Source organism: Neolamprologus brichardi, chromosome 5 (genome assembly GCF_056152115.1).
Source record: "Neolamprologus brichardi isolate AB-2024 chromosome 5, ASM5615211v1, whole genome shotgun sequence".
NCBI lineage: Eukaryota > Metazoa > Chordata > Actinopteri > Cichliformes > Cichlidae > Neolamprologus > Neolamprologus brichardi.
Genome location: NC_142108.1, coordinates 28,227,954 through 28,242,851, shown reverse-complemented (window position 1 = coordinate 28,242,851; position 14,898 = coordinate 28,227,954). Strand labels below are relative to the sequence as shown.

At 40.3% G+C, this 14,898-nt stretch overlaps 1 protein-coding gene across 5 annotated transcripts in view; it reads left to right on the top strand.

Moving 5' to 3' along the window:
• slc12a5a (solute carrier family 12 member 5a) overlaps nucleotides 1–14,898 on the top strand; it is a 175,434-nt gene that overhangs the window by 63,222 nt on the left and 97,314 nt on the right. The window contains exon 1 of one of the 5 annotated variants that reach the window (XM_087840969.1): nucleotides 6,265–7,060. The exons of the other annotated variants lie outside the window; for them this stretch is intronic. Within the exon in view, the coding sequence (XP_087697095.1) occupies nucleotides 7,006–7,060 (55 nt within the window). The 5' untranslated portion in view covers nucleotides 6,265–7,005. Of the gene's footprint in view, nucleotides 1–6,264; nucleotides 7,061–14,898 lie in introns of those variants that run through there. 5 annotated transcript variants of the gene reach the window in all.

Below are 14,898 nucleotides of genomic sequence, written 5' to 3'. Positions count from 1 at the left end.
GGAGGGTGTGTTACAACTATAGGGGGATCACGCGCCTCAGCCTCCCTGGGAAAGTCTCACACTGGAACGGTTCGTAGCCGAATGTGAAGTGGTGGGAATAAGAATCAGCACCTCCAAATCTGAGGCTTGGGCTGTTCGATATAACGATATATATCGGATGATGATATAAAAACGTCTATCGTTTCATTTTACGCTATCGTTTGTTTCGTGGTGTCACAAAATAAACTGTTTACGGCAATATTTTTTCATCGTTTTGATGGTCACTGTAGTGGCTATATTAATTTCTTAAAGTTCTCTCTTTCTCTTATATTTAATATAACCACACTACGGACGGACAAGCGCCTGTTTTTATGCGTTGTGGTTAGCAACAACGACGATAACAGCATCGCGTGTCCGCTTGTTTATGTTCCACATAAACCTTTCACAATAAAGCTCAAGATCCTGTTGAGACTTTTCAAAATAAACTGAATCACGTGAAAGAGTATGCAGATTATTTACAGATGAGAAGTAAAAAAGTAAAAACCGCCAGGTGCTAAAAAATAAACCTTAGACTCAAACGTTAGAGCAGGCTTTTCCCCGCAGCACGCCGTGTAATAAATGCTCACAAAGAAAACGGCGGCCGTTACAACTTATGTCTAAAAATGTATAGTTTCATACATCGGTTAAAACACTCGACTCCAGCTACACGACGCGCAGCTGGAAACACTTCCCGCAAGTCGAGCTGCCCGAGATTCACAGAATTTACAGAATGTTACATTTTTGTGATTTATATCGTTATCGGGACGATAGAATTCTTATATCGGGATATGAGATTTTGGTCATATCGCACATGGTCCTCAGCCTGAAAAGGGTGGCGTGCCCACTCTGGGTCAGCAACGAGTTCTTGGCCAAAGTGGAGGAGTTTAAGTATCTCGGGTTCTTGTTCACGAGTGACTGCAGAAGGGAGCGGAAGCTGTATCGGTCTTTTGTGGTGAAGAGAAGCTGAGTGTAAAAGTGAAGATCTCTATTTACCGGTCAATCTATGTCCCTGCCCTCACCTATGGTCACGAGCTGTGGGAAATGACCAAAAGAGAGAGATTGCAGATACAAGCCGCGAAAATGAGCTTCCTCCAAAGGGTGGCTGGCCTCTCCAGAAGGAGGCTCCGGGGCATACCCAGGACACATTGGAGAGATTATATCTCTCGGCTGGCCTGGGAATATCTTGGTGTTCACCCGCACAAGCTGGAGGAGGTGGCTGGGGAGAGGGAGGTCTGGGCTTCTCTGCTTAGGCTGTTGCCCCACGACCCAGCCTCAGATAAGCGGAAGCAGATGGATGGATGGATGGATGGATGATACCAATTTCTTTATTCTTTTGGAAATATAAGTACACCCTTAATGCTTCCACAGCAATTAAGTAGCAGCCATGTTTTGCTTGATTAATGAATCGTCAGCAAGTGTGACCATCTCTATCAAAGTGGAAGTATAGGCAGTTTGCTTCTCTTCTCTCTGAGTGAGCATCCCAGCAAATTCTACCCTAGGACAAACCAATAAATGCTCAGAGAAATTGAACAAAAAGCCCCAAAGGCTACATCTCAGACACTACAGGCCTTAGTTAGGTGTTGAATGCATGCAAGTTCATGACAGTACAATTAGAAAAAGACCTGTAAGTGTTGTTTGGAAGGAGGAAAAAGCCTTTTCTCTTTAAAAAGAACATGGAAGCATAGCTTAGGTTTTCAAACCTGCATCTGAACAAACCGAAAGTCTTCTGGAACAATGTCCTTTGTATTTAATGCACAGCACCATACTTGGCAAAAAGCAAACAGCAAATCGGCAAAAACACCACAAGCCACCTGTCAAGCACGGTAGTGCAGGGGTGGTAGTTTGAGCTTGTTTCGCAGCCACAAGACCTGAGCACCTTGCAGTCAGCTGACTGCAAGGAAGCCAGTCCCCACCTCAGACTTAAACACTACAAACCTCCTCTACTACCTACACAAGAATCACATGAAAGAGTATGGAGAGAGTTTAAACCTTAGACTCAAACGTTAGAACATGCTTTTCCCCAGCAGCACGCCATGTAATAAATACCCACAAAGAAAATGGCGGCCGTTACAGCTTATGTCTAAAAATGTATAGCTTCGTGCATCTGTCAATTTGAAAACATTTCACGCAAGTCGAGTTGCCAGAGATTCACAGAATTTACAGAAAATGTAAAATTTTTGTGATGTATATCGTTGTCAGGACGACAAATGTCTTATATCGGGATATGAGATTTTGTTCATATCGCACATTCCTAGCATATTTATATCACAATATATAAAATCAGAGTAAGTTTAAAGTTGTATCAGTCTTTATATGCCGTACAGCAGACTAGTTTTTGTGTGTTGGTGACTGGCGCAGTCATTGTAGGGTTTTTACGATATAAAGTGCATCAATCCAACTGTTCTTGTGATTTGATGCTATATAAATAAAACTGAATTGAATAGAAAATAAAGTCAGGGGACTCTACAAACTGGTTAGTGTAATGCTTTTTATGTAAATGATAAATAATTAGGAAGAGGTATATACATAATTATATTGCCGGTAACTGATTTACTGTTTAGTGCATTTGAGCCTGCAATATAAATTTAGTTAGAGGAGCTCCATTTCAAGGTCAGTGTTGGCAAACAAAGTATTACATGCATCAGTGATGTAAAACAACGAATTACTCAAATTTACAGTTGGCTGAATGTCTACTTTGTTGCCCGATCAAAAATATTACAGAGATTTGGCAGACTGTTTGACAGCATCAGCTGATTTGATGCAAATATGTTTTTGCTTCAGTCAGCCAACATGAACATCAGTGTGTGAGTTAATGCAGTGAATGTTGCCCAGGTGACTTGTAAAGCTGCACAGAGGTAGATTAGTAATATCTTTTCATAACCTCACCACACTGTCCCATTTATGAGTCTACTTGGTGGATGGTGCTAGTTTGGGCTGATTAAATATTGCATGTAAACAGCTGCAGCAGTGAAGCACTTCGGCCTGGTTTATTTAAACTGGAGCTGTGGCATGAACTGAGCAATGAGAGCTTAAACAGACCACCTAACATCAAAAAGGGTGCACTGGATAGGTGCTATAGAGTCAAGTATGTCTTGTGATAATGTAGGTGCACTTTGTGGTGTGCCTTAACTCATTTGTCAAGTAGACTGTTTTGTTTACCATTGACTCTATTTAACACAGAGTAATCAAGGATCTCACAAGGAAACAAAGCTGAAAGTCACAGATTTTGCTTTTCTGGAGTTCAAAGACTTAGTGGTAACAGACTATGATCCTTGTGCAATGGTTGCTTTCTTTACTTTTCTCAACAGGTAAGATGGTGTCCATTCAAAAGTACTAAAGCGGCATCCACACATGTACCGATTTAAAGCTAACAGTTGGTTGCTTTCAAGGCTCTGGTTGCCTAGGTATCCCTTCAGTGTGTTTTCTACTAGGTGTCCTGCACTCTCATTAGTAGTTGCTCAATTGCGCTTCTGCAAGTTGAGAAACGTTTATCTCCAATAGCTTCCTGCCCATGTCATGATACTAACATTTATTTTGCTCATAGTTGCTTGGAGACGCCAAATTTTATTTGCTTCCTATGGCTCCCATGTTTCAGTGTGTGTGGAGCTTAATGGCTGGTAAAGGGTAGAATGAGGTTCTGGATGGGGTCTTGGTGGAGATCTATGGAAACTTCAGGATCACTTCTGCAGAACTGTTCTAGGCCAGGGCAGTGGAAGCATCTTTGTTTTTCTTTAATGCGTGTGTGTGTGTGTGTATATACACACACACACACACACACATATATATATATATATATACACAAAATTCACGGTTCGGTTCGATACTTTGGTGTCACGGTTCGATATTTTTTCGATACAAAAAAAAAGTTCATGCCTTTTTAATTTGTCATTTATTAAAATTATAAATATATATTTTAACTCAAAAGTACAGTTTTTAAATTTAATGTTACTGAAACAACAAAATAATAATAAAAAAATAAATCTATCTGATCGAGAAATCACTCATCTTTGGGAAAGAGAGTTTATTACAGAGAAATGGCTCTTTCCAAAATAAAAGCTATACTATACGCTTCTTCTGGGCTGTACTCTCAGCAGCATATTAAACATATCAGGTCCCCATAAGGAGAATCATGTGCTAACGGCTGCCTAAATGAGTCGGGTAAAGTTTGTAGCATGCATGCTGTTGTTTTTGTCTGCTTCCACTTGTCTTTGCACTAGGATGATGTCGGCGTAAATGTGCAGTCATATTCGCTGTGTTCCCACTAGTGCTGTCAGCGTTAATCTCGTTGAAATGACGTTAACGCCACAACACGGCAAATCTCCGTTAACGAGCTAACTGCGCTAACACACTAGTTCCCACCAATGTAATTGAGCATTGCGTGGCACATCCAACATACTGTTTTACTTTTGTCCATGACGCGCTTACCTTCAGGGTCATACTTCACATGAAAACCAAAATAGTTCCAAACACCAGATCTGAATGAGGGTGGGGGAGGTTCAATTTGCCATGTTGCAACGAGAGCTTAACTTCTGTCTTGCTAGCTTGCCCTGCGCTCAGTGGATCTGCGTTCGACTACTCAGCCTAGGCTGCACTGTCGAGCGCAGATCCACTGAGCGCTCAACACAGACAGCACCGTCAGAAGGAAAGTTGATAAAATAAATTAAAAATTTTGTATTGTTCGATACATATGCGTACCGAACTGAAAGCACTGTATCGAATGGTTCAATATCGATACGAGTATTGTTGCACCCCTAATATATATATATACACACACACACTGATGTGGAAGTGTGTGTGAAACAATAGATAAGTATGTATGTGATTTTTGAGATTGGATAAATATTATCAATTTGTTTTGTGGTTGTGGATACAGCAAAATACCACAGTGTGTATAGCTTATGATAATTTGCCATATGTGTCCCTATATTGGCCTTAATAATAAAAAATCCAATTCTTAAGTAGACATTAAACTCAATTGCTGACATTGCTGTAATTTAACAAATGTTTGTGAACTACAACACAAAATTAAGTTAACTATCCATCCAGACAGCTGTAATGGCCAGTTGCTGCTGACCAAATGGGCCAGCAGTTAAGTGTTGCAGGACAGGATATTTGGATGTCTACAGGAGTATAGTCCCACAATACATTTCCATATAGCAGACATGCATGAACTGGAGATCTTTACCTGGATTGTGGATGTAGTGGGATCAGTGTTCATGTCATATCATGTACCCACATTGGCAAAGTATCATTATTACATTAAAAAAAAATGCCCCTGTCGTTAATAATCCAAGAGTTACTTCCACTCCCTTTAAAAAACCTAGAAAACCTCTGCCTCGTCATTCACTTGAAAAATCAAAGAAAATAAAAATTTCATGCACATGGACCACATTCTTTGAGCAATTACTTAATAAATCTGTTTGAGTGTAAATGAAGTAGAGATGAGCAAGTTATTGAGGGCACTCCTGAAACACCTGAAGGTTTCTGTAAAGGCTTTACTTCCATTGGTATTATAATTTAATTTTGTCAAGGTCTCCTGTTGTTACAAACTCCTGGCTACGATGTAGTAATGATCAAAAACAGAGAAATGTATCTGTACACCGAACTCGGTGATGCAATTTATTGTCAAGCTTCAAGGTATTGCTTCTGTGTCAAGGTAATTGTACTTTGACAATACCAGTTTTGTTCTAGACATTGGTAATAAATTTATTCATTGAAGCTGAGCATTCAGTTGTATTTTTTTCTCCTTCGCTTTTTGTTGAAATCCATTCTGTGCATCAGCGCTACTATGACTAAAACCAAGATTAATTGCTTTCATATCTCTAGTGTAGAATCACAACCACTGGAATACACAAAGAAACACGCGCGCACACACACATGCAGTGTGTCTTCCTACTACACACATTTCTGCTCAAAGTACAGCGTGTACCAGATCAAAATAAATCTGCATGGATCAAAATGAGACTGGTTTAATTGACAGTGAGGCTTCAGTGCTCTGCAGGCACCATACAACATGCAGGTTCTCTCAGCTGGAACCAAGCATCTCTCCACTGAGAGAAATAAAAGAAAAAAATCTAAAAGGAAAAATGCCCTTTTTAGCTGCATTTGTGCAGAGCAGATAGGGAGGAATGTGTATGCTCTTGTGCACATATAAGAGTTGCTGAAACTATGTATGTGCTTCAGCGAAAATTACCCTTTGTGCATAGCATAACTGCACACAGAGGATTTTGATAGAGCTCGTTCATCCCTTGTAGGAAATGGAGCATCTATTTGCATGTGACACTGAAGTAGAGAGAGAGTGCGGCGGCTATTACAAAGCTGAAAGTAGGAGAATCCAATGCGTAATACTCTTGTGTGGACAGAAAACAAGGCTACTATCTCTCTGTCTCATGGGTGCGATGTGAAAAGAGAGGCGAGGGGGGAGATGGATATGGAAGAAATCATACTACTGCTTTAGTATGCAACCAGTTTGGCGGCTAAAATGACTGAGCAACATCATCTGAGCTGGGAATAGTCAGTATTTTAAGATAGGGTGAGACTGAGATCAGAAGTGACAAAGGCAGGAAAAAGAGAGAGAGAGAGAAGGAAAGGAAGGAGGGAGAACAAGCGTGCAGCTCTGAGGCGTTCCATCATCCACCAAACTCCTGCAGCTTCCCTCTTCCCTCCTCCTCCTCCTGAGAGAAAGAGAGAGAGTGAGCAACAGAGAGAGAGCGAGAGAGTCACGCTTACAAGGCAGCGGAGAAGAGACGTCAAGAGGAGGATCTACAAAGGAAAAAAATCCTTCTCTCTCTTCTCCTTTCTCTCTTCGTGCATCCTACGGGCAGCAAGGAGCAGAGAGGAGTGAAGAGGACCTGGCTTGCAGATTTTCCACGCTGCTTCCCTGCAATTTCTGTGGCTGTATCACAGTGCGTGGAGCGCGGGGAGAGCTGCCGATAGCTTGATCGGTGACATCGCTCCGCAGCAGAAGAGCACCGTAGAGGAGCCAGGATGCTTAACAATCTGACCGACACAGAGGAGGGGGACGGGGGAGCGCAAAGCCAGGGTGAGTGATGGGATGTGTCATGCTGTGACACAAACCCACGAGCAGATACGTGTAAATGGGGGCATTCACATGACAATGCAAGACATGCATATAATGTACATCTGCCCACGCAACCAAGCAGATGGAGAATAAATATATCTACAGCAAATACTTTGCAGATCGCACAACATGCACATGCAAGGTGCGTTACAACATCGTACAGTGGACGGCCTGGATGCCTCTTCTACTGCTGCTCTTACTGCAAGGCTGTTGTGACAGGAATAGTAATGGGTTCACTCCGTACGATGATGGTGTGTATTACAGCTTTGTCCAGCACATGCACAAATTTTTCTTTTTTTTTTTTTTTTTACTAATATTCACACAAACTCCCGCACAAATAAGCATACGCACATGGACTAATAGTACCTAGCATTTTGTGTTGCAGCCGTCCAATCATTCATTCATTCTTCATGGCAACATAAATATTCCTATCACATATGGCACCTCTTTAGACAGGCGGTGCACACACAGACACATGCACACACATGTGCACACACACATACACAATTACTGATACCAAGCCACCATTGCTGCTAATCCCATCACCCCCAGCTGTCAAAATCAACCTTTCATCAAATCCCCATGGCTCAGCCGGGTCCTCAGTCTCTGCAGGCTTTCAAGAGAGAACCTGTAGGTTGCTGGTTTGTGCATTGAGCTGTGTGGTGAGTGCTCTGTTCACCAGAGAGCGCGTAGCTTCTCGGGCCCTGGCGAAAAATAAACCTGTTCTTCTAAGTGCCCGTGACAAGCGTTGCACCTTTCAGAAGAGTATTAAATCATGCATTCAGTTTAAGTCCCGAGTAACCTCAGTTTATTTTTCATTACTCAAAGTGAGGATAATTCTGCTGTTGCCTATGTCAAACCTGCAAACCAACAGCACTCATCCTTTCTGTCTGCGAAATGTTACAGATTATTGTAGCTCTGCACATATCTCTCTCTCAAGCCTCGGCTTTTTCCTTTGCTGCCCTCTTTTCCCCCTTTTTGCTCTCTATATTTGTCTCAGCTGTGTCCTCACTCTTTCATCCCTCTCATTCTGCATTATGCACAAATCTCCCTGTTGTTGTCAGTCCTGGGCTCTAAGGGATGCACTGGAGAGACAGGTTGCGGATGAGAGAACAGTCACTATGCTTCTTCTCCTACCTGTGAGGGCTTAATGATAAAAATAGACCAGTGCTGGGAACATGAATATTTAACTTAATGCGGGCATCTTGTGTTTTTCTTTTTTCGTTTTTTCTTTTTTTTTTTGGTGGGGGGGATTACAGTGTTGCGCTAAGAGACATGGGCAGCAGTTGTAAGAGGTTAGCGGCCAGTTTGAAGCATGACCCCATTTTTATGTGTGACAAATTGAAACCATCAAGGGCAGTTTACCAAGCATGACGTGAAACCACATAACAGCACATGCATAAGTGTTAACACCATATGATTACTTGAGAATACTGCTACCGTGCACTCAAAGCTTAAAGCACTGTGAATTTTCTGTCAGAATTAGATATCTGTATGTGCACGCTTGTGTTAATGTTCATGTTGAGAACATGCTAATTGAGTGAGTGTGTCATTGCTCATCAACACTCTAGCCATACATAGATAAAATACTATGAAATGCACAGTCAAAACAGTAGTTTTCACAGAACTCTTTGCAGTCCTTTAACAGGATAAAAGAGTGCAGAAAGTCCTGCATCCAGGAGGATAAGTAGCAGGCAACTGCTGCTAATCAAATGATCATCACCAAGTGTAACCATCTCTATAAAAGCTGAGGTATTGGAAGTTTGTGTCATTGCTTTAACACACACCTTAATACTCCAGACCAGGTGTGGATGTCCCACTAAATTCCCCACAAGGTCAGACTCTGTAATGCTCACAGAAACAGCAAATTATCTAAAGGCTACATCTCAAAGACTGAACAAGTATGGATGTTTGGAAGAGTTGCCATGAGAAAGTCTCTTCTCTTTAAAAAATAGAATATGGCAGCATAGCCATGTTCTTTGCATCAGAACCACAAGGAACTGTTATTTGCACAGACAAAGCTCAAAGTGGAACATTTTAGCCATAATGCACAGTGGCAAATCTGGCAAAAACCAAATCCAGCTTATAGGACCAATCATCTCATAACAACTGTCAAGCATGGTGGTTAAGAGGTGAATGTTTGGGCTTGTTTTGCAGCCACAGAACTTGGGCAGCTTGCAGTCACTGAGATAACCATGAACTATGTATACCTGTTTCGAATTTGATTTGTCTGATCAAATGTGGATCATGTAAGAGGGCACTGATCCCAAGAGCACCAACAAATCAGAATTACCTAAAAAAAAAAAGCATAATCGAGGTGTTGTAATTCCCAGTCAAAGTCCAGATTTCAACATGAATAAAATGCTGGGGCAGAACCTCAGCAGAGCTGTGCCTAACTGAAGGTCCACAAATCTCAATGAACTAAGTCAATGTCATAAAGAGGATTAGGACAAAATTCCTTCACAATGACGTGAGAGAGTCATAAAGTCATACAGAAAATGATTACTTCAAGTTATTCCTTCTAAATGTGGTTCTACAAGCTATTGAATCATGAGATGTACATTTTTTCACATGACTACACAGAGCCCTGTAAAAACGTTATGAGCAATAGAGAGAGATATATGATTTGGAGACCCATGCAGAGTTGGATAAGTGTCTCCCATCACTTAGTCTCAGCACATCTCTGTTTCTGCCTGTCACTCACCCCTATCTCTACCTTTTTGTCACTTTGCTGTAGGCAGCATCTCTCAGGATAGGGCCTCATTCACACACACACACACACGAACACGCGCACACACACGAACACGCGCACACACAAAAATCCATCCTTTTCATCTGAATCATAGCCCTGCTAAGCTAGCTGTTGAACAACGTGAATGACTCTGTTTAGTCATCAGTGCTATGCAGGACAGTTCTTGATATCGGGGCCTTTTTGCCCCATTACAGTAGGAATGTCAGAGGCTGTTGCTGACCGCTGTCCCTCGGCGATGCTGCTGCTCTCCCTCCTTCTCTCAGGGCTGTGTAGTACTGTCCAAGGTGCTGATTTAAAGCCTTTATTACATAGCTGGGTTACAGCCTAGCAGAGTTGCATACAGCACCAGGGCAGAGCTGTTTGTGTTTGTAGGGGTGTATTATTGCACCACAAACCTTATAAACATCAAGGATGAAAGGAATTTACAGAAGGTTAGCCGAAGCTAAAAGTAAACTAAAAGAAATTGATGCATGTTGAATCACAAGCACGTTTACTTATTCATAAGTTGTCATACTTCTCTCCCACCACATTGTTAATTATCTGCAGCTTTCTCTCTTTGAAGCAGTGGAGAGGTGGAAGAGGATGGAAAGCAATCAAGAGTTGAAGGGGAGGTGAAGTTTTAGTAATCCATTTGCAGCACAGAAATGGTTTAATGGCAGAGCATGCCTTACTTTTGAAGCACAAGAGGGGAAACTGTCACTGTCTGGAACATGGAGTGACGCAAAGAGATGCATTGCAAGTGGAGGGGGTTGAAAAGATGTTCATTTCCCTTCTGGCAGGTGTAAAAATGGTGCCGTGTGTGTGTTTTGTTTTTTCTTTTCTTTTGTAGCTCATGTTGAAATGAGTGGTTTAACATATTTAAAACAGTGTGACAAATATCCATCTACCAAATGCTGTAAAGCTTCTGTCATCATAACAGTGATAAGCTATAGTATAAACGTTTGATCAGAATGTCAGAGCGCTCATTGTTAAGGTGCATTATTAGGAAAAGCGTTTAGTGTTTTCATGCCTGATTTCTTGTTAGCAAGCGAACATGATGTACTTTTACTTCACCAAATGTTTATTTCTGTCTTTGTTTTTTGTGTTTTATTATCATTTATGCAGTTGCTCATTAACATGTCAGTTCATTGTATTTCCTGTGGTTTAAAGAGTGATTGTTTTTGTTATGTGTGCATAACAGAATATTGCTCATGAGGTCTTCCCAGTCTCAGCAGGGCAGCACACAGCTGATAGGTGATGCTGTCTTTTCCACACTTATTTAGAAAAATTTGAAAAAATGTGTCAAAAGTTATATTAACAAGATCGCTAAACTACTCAATATCAATTATCAGAATCAGAATACTTTATTAATCCCGAAGGAAATTATGGGTTACAGCAGGCAGCACGCTAATGGCGCATGCGCACTTACAAAGGAACCTTTAAATTAGAATAGATTTGAAACAAAAGCTAATCTAATGTAAAGCTAATGTGTTTAGACAGTAATAATCACAAAAGCAAGAGGAGACACAAACATTGCAATAAATATTTGTAGTTGTTACGTAAGAACTTTTTTAAGTGAAAAATCTTACGTAACACAACTACAGTGGGTCTGTTATTACTGCAACTGAACAAATGCACATTTTTAAATAAATAAAGAAATGAATGCAACTGATTTCGTGACATCCTCGGTTTGAATAAATTTCAGCTCAGCAGTAGACTTTAAAAGATCAGCTCGCATTAGGAAATACTAGGCTTGCATTAACAGTGACAGCGTTTTTTAATATGCACTGACGATATCTGCGAAAAGATGCAGCCATTGCGATATCAACCACTAGTTTTATGTTCTACTTTTTAAAAGTTGCAACTATGGCATTTTGGTCAGTGTTCTCCTAAAAAAACATGATTATTTCTGTTGTAAAGTTGGACATTTTAAAGTAGGTGTCATTTTACCACAGGAGTGGATATTGACTGGTTTTTGAAATCAGACTCAGCCCTTCTTCTTCTGCCCTGCTTTAACATCCATAATATGGATAATCTAGAACTAAACTGAATTTCGGGGTGTTGTATATGTTACTCCAGCTACAGTTTCATCTATTCATCCATTTCTGTATTGACAACTGCAGAATTTAGTGAACTAATTGATTAGTTAATTAGTTAATCAAGTAGTTTTTAAACGAAAAATGCCACCTGTTGTCTGTTCAGTCTTTTCAGTTAGAAGGAATTTCTTCTTTCCCTTAATGGATGTGATGTGACTGTTGTTGGCTGTTAGAATTTCATAACAAAGTTGTTGTTGTTTTTTTAACTATGTTTTGACATTTTGCATAAAGTGATCTAGAGTGATTGAGAGGATAACCAGTAGATTATTTGATAATGAAAAATAGTCATTAACTCCATCCATCTCCTCTCTGCACCAGTCTGTACTCTTGGTCCAGGCTGTGAATGGGGTTGTAATGATGTTTTAGTTATGGCTGACTGCATAATACTGCAAAACGCTCCCCGGGGCCCTCTCCTAGGGAAGCAGTTGTTGTGCATGCTCAACGTCATTATTCTCTGTCTACCCACTCTGCGACTTGTCTACTGTGAATGGAGAGTAAGAGGAAGCAGAAATGCACTGTAAGTGAGAGAGACTGCTGGCTAATACAGAACCACAGGCACTTGTTACTTGTAAAGGTGGCCATAAAAATACATTTTCAGTAGCTTAGTGCTTAAGTGTGTTACCTCCACATGAGTAAACAGACACATAGTCCTGCTTGCTTGCAGTATAGTATTTGATTGGTCGGGTTCAGTACTTAATTGCCATGTCAAGAAGTTAATAACATCGGAGGGAAGCGATGTATGCCGTACCCCTCATTAGACACTTGAGTGTCTTTAGGAAGGAGAAACTTTTGAAAGGAGGAGAAAAATTATACAAAAATACTGTTAACCAATTTATATATTTCCTATAGTTGTTCCCTGTTTTATATACCCATGCTAATTAATCATCGTTTTTTTTCCTCTGTGTGCCACCACCATGGTACAAATGACAAGCAAAAGTCAAAGTCAAAAGATGGATCGTGATCACGTAGTCTATCACCTAATTAGGTCTTAATGAAACATGGATACATAATAGCTTATGTTAAACTGAATAGGCTTTCTTATGGTTACCATCAGCAGTGGGTGTCCAGACATAGATATTCATTCATTTGGTTTGTCAATTAAAAACCAGGATGCAATCAGTAGTGAATGGTTCTGCTTCCTCAATGCTTGTTGTTGACTCATACCATTCTGGTGAAAAGCTCAGAGAAGTGTGTGCACATGGTGGTCCCATGAGCACACACACGTGCATATTTAAGACTTCACCATAAGTGATTCTCCTCTTGAGTAAACGTAGCTGATGACATAAATACATTCATTAGGTAGAGAGAATGTAATTGTAATATTACATTTCATCAGCACAAATCCCTGTTCAGCAACAAAAACAGCGATGGGAAATTACAGGCTCCAGCAGGACACTGAGGTAAAAGATTTCAAATGGATGAATGGTCCCGGAGAGAAATAGATGGCCGGTTTTATGGAGGGGAATAGGAGGTCACTGTACATGAAGGAAAGGGATGAATCAGCTAATCGAAGTTGAACACAAGAACTGTTATTTTTCCTCTCATCAGTTTCATTAAAATGAACTAGACTGGATGTTACTGGAAAACTCAGATATGTATGAATAAAGTGAAGTAGGAATAAATAATTGCAAATACAATTTTTAAAATAGCACATAATGTCCCTAAACATTTAGATATTTTGAAACACTCACAAGCAATAGTTTTATTATAGTCTTTTTATAATGCAAAAATCTTTTTGGAGCGTTAGACCCCGGTCACATAGGCCTAGGGAAAAGTGTGTGTTCCGTGTCTGGTTGGTAAGTAGTTGCCGTGTCACTAGAACTAAACTGGTTGCATAGAGAGATACAGTTTCTGCATCTTGTGAGTGCTTTGGCAGGTTACTGCAATCACCTGTTTTAAGACTCAGACTTTGCAAACACTACTCTCTAGGTGGTAGTGAAGCTGTGAAATGTGCAGCACAAACTGGAAACATTTGCCATCAAATTAAATCTTCCACCTTTTGTAATGTTTTTGCTTTGTGTAAGGCACAGCTTTTAATTTGAATGGAAATACTCATTTACAACTTTAACCTACAGCAATCTTGATGTTTGCCAACTGGTCTCCAGGCCTGTGTCACTAAGGTTTTAGGCAAGTCCTTTTGGGAGGTTCCTTAAGCTTCCCTTAAATACAAAGAAGAACTGCAGTTCTTCAGTTAAACTGTGATCGTGGAAGCTGCTTTAACTGTTTTAATTATAATTGTTCTTCATCACCATCACCCACAATTAATTGAAAATCTTCTTTCCTGAAAAGTTTAATGTCGTCAGTTTTGTTGTTTAGGTTTTTTTACATGTCGGTGATGTGTTTTCTTCTCCTTTCAGTCTGTCCAAAAATCAATGAAGCAACATGAAGATGCTTTTAGCATTCTGTTTAGTTTTAGGCTTTCATTTAAGGTCACTGATTTCACTCAAAGATAATATTTAGAGGCATTTGACGCATTCAGTTTTATGGAGCTGAATAACTGCTTTTCACCATTAATACCCCTCTGTTCAGCTGAAGCAAAATGTTCCGATTCACTCTGAGATTTTCAAAGGACCTGCTATAAAATGTATGAAATACAAAAAAGGATTAGAGGAGATTGATGGGGGAAAAAGGGGTATACAGCTGAATAAAACACTTCTTTTTGGTCTTTTTTAACACGTTGCATACACTTCTGCAATGTAATGATGAATTGTAATGATGATTTAACACTTTGTCTGCAGGCAGAATTTGTTATTAATGGTCAGAGAGATCTGAGAGTCTTCTCAGTACATGTAGTTTACTCAACAAAAGAAATCCACTTGGTTAGGGTGCACCAGTGTGGGAATCTGCACACCGCAGATAAAGTAAATCAAAAGCCGACAGTGCACACTCCACACCCCTGAGGGAGTGACACATTCTTGTTTTCCTCCGGCTTGTTATTTGAGAACCCAAGTCCTTGATGAGTCTCTCAATTT